General features: G+C 35.5%; 1 protein-coding gene across 1 annotated transcript in view; it reads left to right on the top strand.

The window, feature by feature from the left end:
- The window catches only part of LOC149177334 (uncharacterized), a 108,514-nt gene extending 96,824 nt beyond the window's left edge, over positions 1-11,690 (top strand). The window contains exons 6-9 of the mRNA XM_089420095.1: positions 3,210-3,297; positions 10,854-10,987; positions 11,078-11,176; positions 11,259-11,690. Coding sequence (XP_089276221.1) covers positions 3,210-3,297; positions 10,854-10,987; positions 11,078-11,176; positions 11,259-11,333 — 396 coding nt within the window. The 3' untranslated portion in view covers positions 11,334-11,690. The remainder of the gene's footprint in view (positions 1-3,209; positions 3,298-10,853; positions 10,988-11,077; positions 11,177-11,258) is intronic.
- The last annotated feature ends 1,011 nt before the right edge of the window (positions 11,691-12,701 follow it).

Here is a 12,701-nt window from a genome sequence, read left to right as displayed (position 1 = left end):
AAATTTGGCAAATCAATTATTAATTTTAGAGTCAAACATAATCGAAAGGAAATATATTTTTTTGCAGGTAAGAGTATGAAATTAAGGACTCGCAAGTGACAATTGATGATTATGATTATATGTCTCAACATCTATGTATGTATGAAGAAGATGTTGACACAGTTCTCAGTTTACTGTGGTTTGGAAAGCTAGGTACCTTCGTCATAAACATAGAGTGTTTTTGACATTTCCCTATAAGAAGAAGAAGCTGACATTTCAAGATATTACAATGAAGTTGGATTCCATAGTATGTTCATTAAAAGACTTAAAACATATCTCAAAGTTGATCCTCCAAGAAAATTAAAGGTTAATACCAAAGATGTAAAAGAATTTGGCAAAGTTATTGCAGACTAAAACAAAGAAATTTCTTGCCCCAAGAATCAAAGTGAGAACTTGTTAAGTTATGGTATGTTCTATGCTTATAACAGTTTACTTCTTTTCCTTATTATATTCCACAGATTAGCAATCACATGTACATAAAGTAAAGTGCAGATAGAACATTAAATGATCGACAGAAAACAAGCCATGACAAGAGACACAAGATGTGGCAGCTAGCCAGGGACAAACCCCACAATGTGTGGGGAAACCCTTTGATCAAATCTTCTTTTATCTTCAATAATTCAGCAGAGAGAAATAGTACAATAAATCTGATTTATATCAGCGGTAGCAAACCCTAGATCAACAACATTAGCGTTAACGGCTTCACCATCAAACTAGGGCAGACAATATCTTACAAATCGACCGTCGGATCGGCTTGATTCCACCACCAAAAGTTGCGGCTTTTAGAGGAGGTTCAGATGAACCTACACCGCAATTCAGATGAGGAGATCTTCTAGTCCACGCAGGTCAAACTTTACTTCTGCAGTTGCAGCTTTAGTTTCGGCAACTTTCGGCTTCAAACTAGGGCAGTCGATATCTTGCAAACCCTCCGTTGGATTGACTTGATTCTACCACCAAAAATTGCGGCTTTCAGAGGAGGTTTAGATGAACTTACAACGTAGTTCAGATGATGAGATCTTCTAGTCCACGCAGGTGAAACTTTACTTCTGCAGTTGTAGCTTTAGTGTCGGCAGCGTCCGGCTTCAAACTAGGGTAGTCGATATCTTGCAAACCGTTCGTCGGATTGACTTGATTCCACCACCAAAAGTTGTGGCTTTCAGAGGATGTTCAGATGAACTTATAACGCAATTCAGATGAGGAGATCTTCTAGTCCACGTAGGTCAAAATTTACTTCTGCAGTTGCAGCTTCAGTTTTGGCAGCTTCCAGCTTCACATGTGTGAGGGAGAGACCCTTTTCTGCGCAATAGAGAAGAGACTCTTTTCTGCGCAATAGAGAGAGAGAGATGTGATGAGATGAGTGAGTGAAAATGAGGAAAAGTCCTCCCGTATTTATACATAATGTTGGTGTTTGAATAGATGCGACTGTTGGGCTTCTGAGCCTACATGAGTTGTAGTTCGGTTTGATAATAATTCCATAATCAAAATAAATTCATATCTCCATGAATACTTATCGGAATCGGATGATCTTTATATCAATCCTACACCTCTCGACGAGAGGAATATAATAAAAATATTATCAGCCATGAATAAGATGACCCACATGAAGTTTTGCCCTAGTTGCCAATTTTAACAGAACTTGATCGCGTAGATTAAGAAGCTTAAGCATGATAAAAAGTCACTGGGAAACAAGCTAGAACCACTCAACTAGAAGGAAGCATCAAGGTCCCCACATAAAGAAATCAAGTGGAGGAGAAGGGAACAAATACAAATCTGTTAGTATCATGGCCGAAGAAGATGCCAACCAAGTTGAAGCAAAAACATATTAAGATGTTGAAGTACAAATAATGGAAACCCTAGGTGAAGATCCAACAATTGACAAAGCAATATCAGTGCATGAAGAAGAGTTGATACATAAGTGAACCAAGAAAATGCTACAAGTATGACAAGGAAAGTTCATGTTACAAAGACACCATATCAACATCCCAATTTTAACAATAGGTATCTTAACCAATCAGTGTATCAACATCATTCAAGACGGAAACAATTAACCTTTCTTCCGAAGAATAATGATATCAATATCATTAAGTTGCATAACTCCAATTCATCCTGGAAATCCTTTTAAGCACAATGTCTCGCAAAAATATTGGACTAGAATGGTTTGATCCTTTTACGATTCAACAATTTTGCTCAGTACTGAGAGGTTCATATCATCTTGTATCATCAATTACGACAGCTCCAAAAACAGTGAATGATGTGAAGACTTAGAGGCCATCGAAAAAGATGCCATGCCTGTCCATAAATATGCTTCGAGGACAAAACATTTCTAAAGGGAAAAACAATGTAATAAATATAACTATATAGCAATATAAATAATAATAAATAATGCTCCTAATCATTAATTAATAATTAGTGAAGAGACATATTCTAAGAAAAGACATGTCTCAACCAAATGACATGACTATTGTTGAAAGGGCACTCCCGCTTAGATTTCTAATAAATTATATATATATTTATTGTCCTTATGAATTTCTTTATTTTCCAAGTATTTTGAATATTTAAGACTATTATTGATTTCCAAGTATTTTGGATATTTAAGACTATTATTGTACAATAATAGGGCACTCCCGCTTAGATTTCTATATGGGCCCTCATTTGTAATTCAACATAATGTATCCTTTCTAATAAATTATATATATATTTATTATACTTATGAATTTCTTTATTTTGGATATTTAATTGGTAAGCCATATTGGTTGTCACACACTTGCCTCTCATGAGTGGAGAATGTTTCAAGGTAATATGAATTTTTGGAATGTCTTTCTTGATGCCAAAGTCTGTCTCTCTGTATGCTACTCACGTTCTTTGTTGCCTAGGATCAAGTGGTGTTATGATACCACCATGTAGGAAAATAGCGTGCATAGTAGGACGAGAGAGAATATATACAAAGAAATTCTTAATATTATTGTAAGGTTTCATCTCTCAAAGACAGCACCTCTAGGAGGTTAAACCACCGAAACTCTAGCGTTAACATTTATCATTACATTCATCATATATGTCAAATGTTAATTGACTCCGAATATTAATGTTATAGAGTATTACCACTCTAATTGAGTGTTATTAACTCACCACTCTAACAGAAACACCTTTTTGCTCCATTGTATGGATTCCAGGTTGCAAACTACCTTGATCGTGCTGTATCAAGTATTGGGAGGAAGCCACTAAAAGTTTTGGTACAAGTCAACACAAGTGGCGAGGAATGTGAGTTAGTTTATCCTCAACTTGTTTCTTGACATCTATATTCTATTTCTTGAACTTCATCTACATCTTGTGATCAACAACATAATAAGCTAAACATGGAGTAGTCTTTCTTATTGAAGCATTGACACAAACGAATTCTTTAATTGATAGCCTTTCCGGATTGTTTGCTTGATATTATTATATATTTTATACTTGTGCTGAAACAATTTAATTTCCAATTATTATTATTAATTTTAATAGATAATCCCGAAAATATAAGTAGTGCAAGCACAGAAAAGCATAGAATATATGAAAAACCACTTAGTTTACAAGCCGAAGGCAGCCACGTTTCTGTGTGGATAATTTTTTTCTTAAGCTAGCTCAGGGAAATATGTGGCCAAAGCTTACAACCCTTTTAGAAAATTTATGGTTCCCTTTTAAGATTTTGCAGCGGTTTATATGCCCATTAATTTACTTAATACTTTCCCTATCTTTGTCTTTCAATATTTACAGCCAAAATACTAGCTGCTGAAGTTTTGGCTGTCCAACTCACTGCCCATGCACAATTACTTCTTTCCAAGTGTATTTATTATTGTCAGTTAAGTTAGCGTTGCTTTGTGGGATTTCCTGGTTATCTCCTATTAGCCTATAGGCTGGCTTATTTGGACACAATCTTGAGAAGATTTTCACAAGCATGTATTTATCATGCCAACCAAAAAACAAAAATATAGTTCAACCGGAGGTAAAGTCTAATTCACAACAAATAACATAGCAATTGGCTGGTAATAATGGTGAATTGGGAGGCAATCTTGGTTGTCTACTGAAATAAAGATCTGCAACTGTCAAACAGGTGATCAGTAGAGGCTGATTAAAGAACTGGAACTCTACCAATGGGAATAGATTGATAAACTGATCGTTGACAAACATTTTATGGGTTGCTTATGTTGGAAAATCAGAAAGGCAGAAAGATTTTCTTTTATGTTGATAATTACTTGTGATATTTTTATGTTCTTATTAACTATCTTGTGTTCTACTTAGTTCATCAAGCAATTACCAAAACCATAGCACGAAGATCAAAGACACTAGATGTAGGCAGATAGCCAGGGCAAAACCTAGTCGACAACTCTTTCTTCAATAGTTTCACGAGATGATCCAAGAGTCCTTGACCTAGACACAGACTTCCTCCAATCACCAAGTCAGCCCTTCCCTTTTTCTGCGGATGATAACCTTCCAACAACAACTTCAACCTAGATGCAACAATAGATCTTCGACCCAGTGGAAACAGCAGAAACTTTGACCTAGAAGCAACAGAAGAAACTTCAACCTACTGCAATAGCCTAGTGACTTCATTCGTGTGAGAGATAGATAGCCCAAAACCTCGATTTTGTCCTTCTCTAAAATTCTTCTTCTTCTTCTTGCAACTTTGCACTTTTCTGCCTCCTTGGCTTGTTTATTGAACTTGTGTGAGTGTGATCCTTACCATGAATTGAACTACACTTATTTATATCCTCTTCTGTGGGTCGAATTATTTTGATGTAGGTTGACTTGATCAGGTGAGGGCCCACTTGGTGTGGAGGTGACAAATGACTTGTGACTCAATAAAAATTCTTTTTACATGATTCAAAAGCCCAAGAAGGGTCTCATAAAAAAGACAATGACTCTAATGACTCAATATAAAAACTAGAAGTCCTCAATGGGGACTTTGACCTATAACATGATGACGCAAGCATGAAAGTTTGAAACCCATGCTTTAATAAGTCGTAATATTAATAATAAAATTTTCTTTTTCTTTCTTTTGATAAATTCATTTCATTATGACTCAAATACAATTATGACCACTGAACCTAGTTACATTTTTCAACACTCCCTCTTAACTTGGGAGGTATTCATAATTAGACATATATATAAAAGTACATGGAATATCTCAGAACACATGAACCATGAAGAGTTTAGGCACACTTGGTGCTACGGACTAGATTCTTGACCAAGGTAATCTATCCAGGTGGGACTAAGATGTACTAAAGCTTTCATCCACTTTAGGTATCACTAGACAGACTTGCTAACCATCAACCCAGGGAACTAGGCGTGTAATGCAAGCTCAAAGCTCTATGACCAACACCACCCTCCCTACTTCGGGAACTAGACATCAACACACAAGCCAATTAGATGTCCTCCCAGGCATTTTGTATTACACACAATGCCTCAACACATCAAATCTCTCCCGATCAAACAAATCGGTAACATCAAGCATGCTTCCAAAACTTCGAGAGATTTACCTGAACAATCACAACCCCAATCAGTAACAAACTTTCAAATACATAAGTAAACACAAACCTTCGGGGTCTTTAGACATCTTGATGTTGCCTTGATTGTCTCAATTTATCACAGTAGGACTTAGATACTTCCCAAACGAATCTTGACAGAAGATTCTTTAACCATATAGCTTCCTTTCCTACTTCGCATGCAACAACATATTCTTCAACCTAATCCTCCTTTGATTCTTTCAGCAACACTTCAATATGCATTCTCGAATTTATTCTTCAAGGTATCCATTATGACTATAATATGCCCTCCCTCTCAACTTGGGAGATTTCTTCTATCTAGGCTCCCTCTTAACTTAGGGAGATCAACTTCTTTTCCATAGCATCGAAGAATCTTTCATGGCTTCATCCCTTTTTATCAAAGTCATCTTGATCATCATCATTCATATAACTTCCTTCATCATGCTTATCAATCAAATCAACTTTACTTACGAATATCTTCAACATCTTGAAGATTATGTACCTGCACAACTCAAATAACAAGTACAACCAAATACATATATAGAAGCATGAATTTAACTATATCAGAATCATGGAAGCATTAGACTTTAGATATCAAATACCTAAACTTAGTTAGGTTCATAATCAGCAAGAGACACATACTTTTAAACTTCAACTTCTTGCTCGGGTTTGGTTATAACCCCTAGATCACATCAGTGACTCAATCAAGATATCAATCTCATTATATCTAGGGCCTCAATATTACTTTCAGAAATATGACAGACTCTACTATGATATATTGCAAACCCTAGAAGTAATTCAAACAAGTATAGTTCTACAATGCATCCAACAACTTTAGAATTCATATGTTAGACTTCTACTAGGATTTAATGCAAACCCTAGACATTAAGCCTTAGATGTCAACAAATAAAACCAAGCACAATATGATCAACTTCTACTAGGGTTTGTTGTAAACCCTAGATTTTATCATCATAATGGAAACAATATCACCATATCCTAGAATATCAAACTTCTACTAGGGCTTAGTTACAAACCCTAGAATTTACACACTATGAGCATCAACAATTAGGTTAGCACATATACATATCTAGGATTTCATAATCATGCACAAGCATATCAATATCCATTAGGTAATCCCAAGACACAAATATCAATACATTTAAAGTTAGACATATAACAATCTTGATTAGGCTAGGGTTTTGATCAGACAAACAAACATACACCTAGGGTTTCATTCCTAGGAGCTTACTCTAGATATTATAAGGGTTTTGTTTATAAACCCTAATTTACCAAAACCTCAAGGTCTAGGAATATATTACCATCCAACCCTAAAGGACTAGGGTTTCCATAACAATACTAAAACTCCAAACATGACATTACCATCAAAACCCCAAACATTAAAAGAATAAATTTTTCTAGGTTTCATCAATAACCCCAAGTAGACTAGGGTTTTTCACATTGATATACCCTTAGGTTAGGGTTTTACAGAGAACCTTTTGGGGTTCCACAAACATGATGTTTTTGAAGGTAGATTTAATCTAATGATTAATCACCAAAATAAGAATCTTTATGATTCAAAGGTCCTAGACATAACACTTGTTAGTAATGTAAAGTAGATTTATTAGAATGAATGAATATACCTTTATCACGAAGAGAACAAAGCTTATGGTCTAAGGCATCTCTGTGAGTTGTTTTCTAAACAAACCTTATAGGACATCAATTCCAATAGAACTTTTATCATGCTTTGTCTTGTGAGGTCTTCTCCATAGCCCTTGAGCATTTAGCAAGCCTTTCCTAAACAAGAAAAATATGAAAAGAAATGTTATTAGCATCTAGTACAAACTCATCTAGATAAGAGAAGGAAACCAAATATAAAAGGATAATACAAGGAATAAGATACTTATCTTTGAAAAATGGTGAGGGCTCCCTCTCAATCCAATCTTGAGGGATACCTATAACTTTATCAAAACAATTCAAAAATATTTTTCCAAAGCATGTTAAACCTACAAGTACTAGAAATCAAAGCATAAAGGAAAATAATTCAAAACTTTAGAGTAGAGGACTTAGTAGTGTAAGTCCCTTATTTTCGATTCTTCAATCTTGTTCTTCTTTGGAGATCCTTCTTCGACAACATTTGCTTGATCCCTGTTTCTCTTTTTATTTCTAGGATTATCAAGACAATCGCTTCTATAGTGACCCATCTTGTGACAATTGTAGCATTCAATCTTGGATAGGTCTATCTTCTTTCTTGGCCCTTTGGACTTCTTGAAGGTTCCTTTATTCTTGTAATGTGCTTGAAGTTTTCTCTTCTTCATTCTCTTTGTTGCTTACTAATGAAATTATGACTTCATTCCATAATTGTTCGAATGTAGGAGTTTCCTTCCGACTATTGATACCTAATAAAAAGGCACTCCAAGATGTTGGTAATCCTAGAAGTGCAGTGATTACAAGCCCTTTTTCAGGGACTATCTCATCTATTGCCTGGAGTTCATTTTTAATTTTAACTATTCTTATAAAGAAGGATGCCACAATGTCATCTTTTGTCATCTTCATTGTCCTTAGTTCGTTCTTAAGACTTGCAATTTGACCAAGGTTCTTGATTGTGAACAATTTGGATAAGGCCTCATACACCTCTTGCGCTGAATCTATGTTGGATATATATGGGATGAGCTTGTCCTTTATTCCATCCACCATTAGGGTTAAGGCCAGTATCTTTGTTTCTCTGAACTTTTCATTTTTTGCATTAGTTGATTCATTTGTGGGCTTCTTTACTTTTCCTTTGACTAGATCTAAGACTTTACTCTTCTCAAGGATGTGATCTATCCTCTTTTTCCATGCCCTGTAATTGGATGCTCCTTCTAATTTGTTTTATCCCTTCAATGAGTTAGACATTGTTCTTGAAGATAGTAGGCTTGACTTCTTATATGATCTTTTTCCTTGATGACCCTTATTCAAACTTCGTAAAACTCTTTATTCTCCTTTCAATAGATCATCAGGTTGCCTTTTTCCTTTTTCTTCACCTTAGCTCTGAAGCCATGTTGGAGATTCAGAAATGTAGAAAAATTTTCTTTTATATTCTTGTGATATTCTTACGTTCTCATTAACTTTCTTGTTTTCTTCTTCTAACTTAGTTCATCAAGCAATTACCAAAACCATAGCACGAAGATCAAAGACACTAGATGTAGGCAGACAGTCAGGGCAAAACCCCTATCTAGGGAAAAACCCAGTCAACAACTCTTCTTTCAATAGTTTCATGAGATGATCCAAGACTCCTTAACCTAGACACAAGCTTCCTTCAATCACCAAGTCAGAGCTTCCCTCCTTCTGCAGATGATAACCTTCCAACAACAACTTCGACCTAGATACAGCAGCAGATCTTCGATCCAGTGGATGCAGCAGAAACTTTGACCTAGTAGTAGTAGCATAAACTTTGACCCACTACAATAGCCTAGTGACTTCACACATGTGAGAGATAGATAGCCCAATAGCCCAAAGCTTTGATTTTGTCCTTCTCTGCGATTCTTCTTCTTCTTCTTGCAACTTCACACTTTTCTGCTTCCTTGGCTTGTATATCGAACTTGTATGAACGTGATCCTTCAAATGAATTGAACTGTACTTATTCATAGCCTCTTTTGTGGGTCAAATTACCTTGATATAGGCGGACTTGATCAAGTGAGGGCTGACTTGGTGTGGAGGTGGCAAATGACTTGTTTGACTCGATAAAAATTCTTTTTACATGATTCAAAAGCCCAAGAAAGGTCTCATAAAAAGGACAATGGCTCTAACGACTCAATATAAAACCTAGAAGTCCTCAATGGGGACTTTGACTTATAACATGATGACCCAAGCATGAAACCCATCCTTTAATAAGTCATAATAATAATAATAAAATTTTCTTTTTCTTTCTTTCGATTAATATTAAATACATTTCATTATGACTCAAATACAATTATGAAGACCTAACCTAGTTACATTCTTCAACAACTTAATCAATAAGCCATCATGCTTACGAGGTTGTAATTGTGAAACGGTTATGGTTTTAAGGTAATTATGATATTTGAGTGGTGTACAAGAGAAAAGCGGTGAGAGGAGTAATATAAAATACAATGCGCTGCTATAAGCCTGTAACTGGTAAAGACATTGATAAAATTCGAAATTGTTCCCTATCTATATTTTTTTATGAAGCTATTTTGGGCTAAATACATATCATTTATATTTGCATGCATGCTTATAGAAAGTATATGAAGTGTAGATGATGTGTGTCATATTCAATTAACTAATCTTGGACCAGGCCGGAGGAACCTAGTTGGCTCTACAAGTGGCCAACACTGGTTCTGTTTCAAAAAAAAGTAGCTTTGACTACATTACGAGGCCAAGCATAGAATGGAGATTAAGCATGAGTGCTATGACCTATGTCAATGCGGCATACTGAATATGTGCATGTCTTTTGACTCTTACTGAGCATTCAGGAAGCTTCGGGAGCTGTGGGGGTGCATTCTCTCGCAGTGTATAGGTGAGCAAAGCTGTCAAAAGATAAGTTAAGCAATTCAGGAGGCAAGAAGAGGGTGTTCTAGGGGGAGGTTGTTCTAGGAAGATTGTATCATAGGAGTTAATGATAACAAAGCAACTTCAAAAAGGAACGTGGAAAGGAGGAATGCCAAATGGGTGGCCATATGTGCAGAATATAAGGGGAGGATTTGTTTAGTAAGGGATAATTCCAGTTGTCACGATAGAAGAAAGAAAATGGCAGGTACGGCAATAATTATGGAGATTGAAAGTTAAACTGAGGGAAGATGTTAAAGAGGCAGATCAAACGGTTTATTAAAGGCAACAATAGAAACAGCAAATGTTGGGAGAAAAGGGATATAACAAGAACGGGCTGTGGGAAGAACATGGGGAGCAGGAAATGTGAGAAGAGGAAGGTAGAAGGGTTTGAGCAAAATCGTGGGCAAGGAAAATAGGGTTTTTCCATTTTGGCAATGTGCTTATATACCAGCCAGGATGAAGAATGAAGAACCGTCAGAAATTGCAGTCTAGATGTCCATCTCATTGACAGAGAACTTATATATCTACATAAGAATGTTTTTCGTTATCATTTTTCCTGTGGGTAGAGAATTTTGGTGCGCTGATCTAATACGTAATAAAATGAGAGAGTTACGTGTGTTTTTGAATAGTCAAGTCATTGATTCAACCTTACCTTTTTTCTTTTTCTGCAATTCTAGATTTCTATGCATCAAACCTTGGAATATTTTTGTTTCTAGAAATTCTAATCCATGATTCTTTTCTGGACTGCAGCAAAATATGGCGTTGAGCCTTCAGAATGTGTGGAACTTGCAAAACATGTCAAGTTTCAGTGCCCTAATTTGGAATTCTCAGGCCTGATGACGATAGGAATGTTGGACTACTCATCTAAACCCGAGAATTTTGAGGTTAGACCTTATGAACAGATTTAATTTTACTTTTTCCATGTAGTTGATTTTCTAACGAATTGAAGTATTGTTGTGTCTCTGTTGATCCAGGCACTGTCAGGTTGCAGAATCGAAGTTTGTAAAGCTCTTGGAATATCAGAGGATCAATGTGAACTGTCAATGGGCATGTCAGGAGACTTCGAACAGGCGGTAAATACTCTAATTTGATTTAGTATGCAGAAGTCCTTTTTTCTGTGCAGCATGTTAATAAAAATCTTTGACAACCTTGCAGATTGAAATGGGAAGCACAAATGTAAGGATTGGTTCTACTATATTTGGAGCAAGAGAGTATCCTGCAAAGAAGTAAACTTCACTGAAAACCGTTCTGCAGGAGATTTACTAGGCGATGTTAGTAAATTAATAATAATGAATGAGCAATTCAGCTTAGCGCTTAGCGCTTGTCGCATGTAGTATATGCTGTCTTTCAGCAGTTTCTGGAAAAATGGGTGGATACTGGGACCTGGTTTATTAGATATGATATTTTTGACCGAAGAGTTGATTTCAATTTTACTCTGTTGAAAAATGTTAAAAGGTTGGGACTAACTACAACTGGCATTATGTATCTTTTACACAATAATTTCTCAACTGGAATTATGTATCTTTTACACAATAATTTCTCACTATTGTAATGGCAATCAGGAAGATCTTAATTAAAATTTTATAAGCCTTGGTTTTGTTTGCCGAAATTTTACCCATATGGTTATATCTAATTGAATCACATTTAATAAACCTATAAGTTTCATCACTATGAACTTAAGTATCTTAGAAAACAATACTGTGCATAAACCATGAACCGCGATATCCAAAATTGCGGAGAAAGTTGGATTAGCTTCCCGATTCAATCTGGTGTGCTTTCCATTCGTAATTTTCTCAAAGCCCATGGAGAATCTTTATAGTACTTCAAAAGGCTTCAACTAGACTATACACACCATTCGTAATTTTCTCAAAGCCCATGGAGAATCTTTATAGTACTTCAAAAGGCTTCAAAAACTAGACTATAGGCTAACATATATATCCCATTGATTATAATTGAGAACCGTTTCAAAAGCGTTATGAAGAAATGCCAAAATATTAACTCAAACAAATGTGATGATATTCATTGAATCCTATAGCGCAGTGTTCTTTGGTTTAAAATATCTTTTTGCTCACATTTTCTCTCGTCTTAGATCAGGATGCATAACTCCATTGTATAATTTTTATTAATGTGCAATCGGATTTATACCACTTATTTGTTTTTATTTAACAGTACATTCATCCTCAAATTCTCCGACTTATTTACATTTTTATTTACAATGACAAAAATCTTGAAGTATCATGTTCAACATTCTCCCCATTAGCTAAAGGGGTGTTTGTGAGCCCAAACATAACTCTGATTTTTTTAAACTTTTCTCTTCCACGTGCTTTATTATGATGTCTGCAATTTGTTCATTTCAATGGTTTTAAATGACTAGTCTTTGCTTGTACATGGTTCAAATGAGATGACACTTTGTGCTAATGTGTTTGGTTATATCATGCAATTTGGGATTCTTGGCCAACTTGATTGCAAAAGCATTGTCAACCAAAAGAGAAGTAGAATCACTTGTTTCTCTTACAAATCTTTAAGTATTCTTTCAGCCAAATAATCTCCTTTGTTGCTTTTGTTGCTGCCACATATTCCATATTTATTGCAGAATTT

This window comes from Pinus tabuliformis, chromosome 4_1, assembly GCF_031772625.1.
Source record: "Pinus tabuliformis cultivar Carrire ecotype Pingquan chromosome 4_1, CPIR1, whole genome shotgun sequence".
Classification (NCBI taxonomy): Eukaryota; Viridiplantae; Streptophyta; class Pinopsida; order Pinales; family Pinaceae; genus Pinus; species Pinus tabuliformis.
The sequence above is the reverse complement of the archived record's forward strand: the minus strand, read 5'-3'. Positions and strand labels throughout refer to the sequence as shown.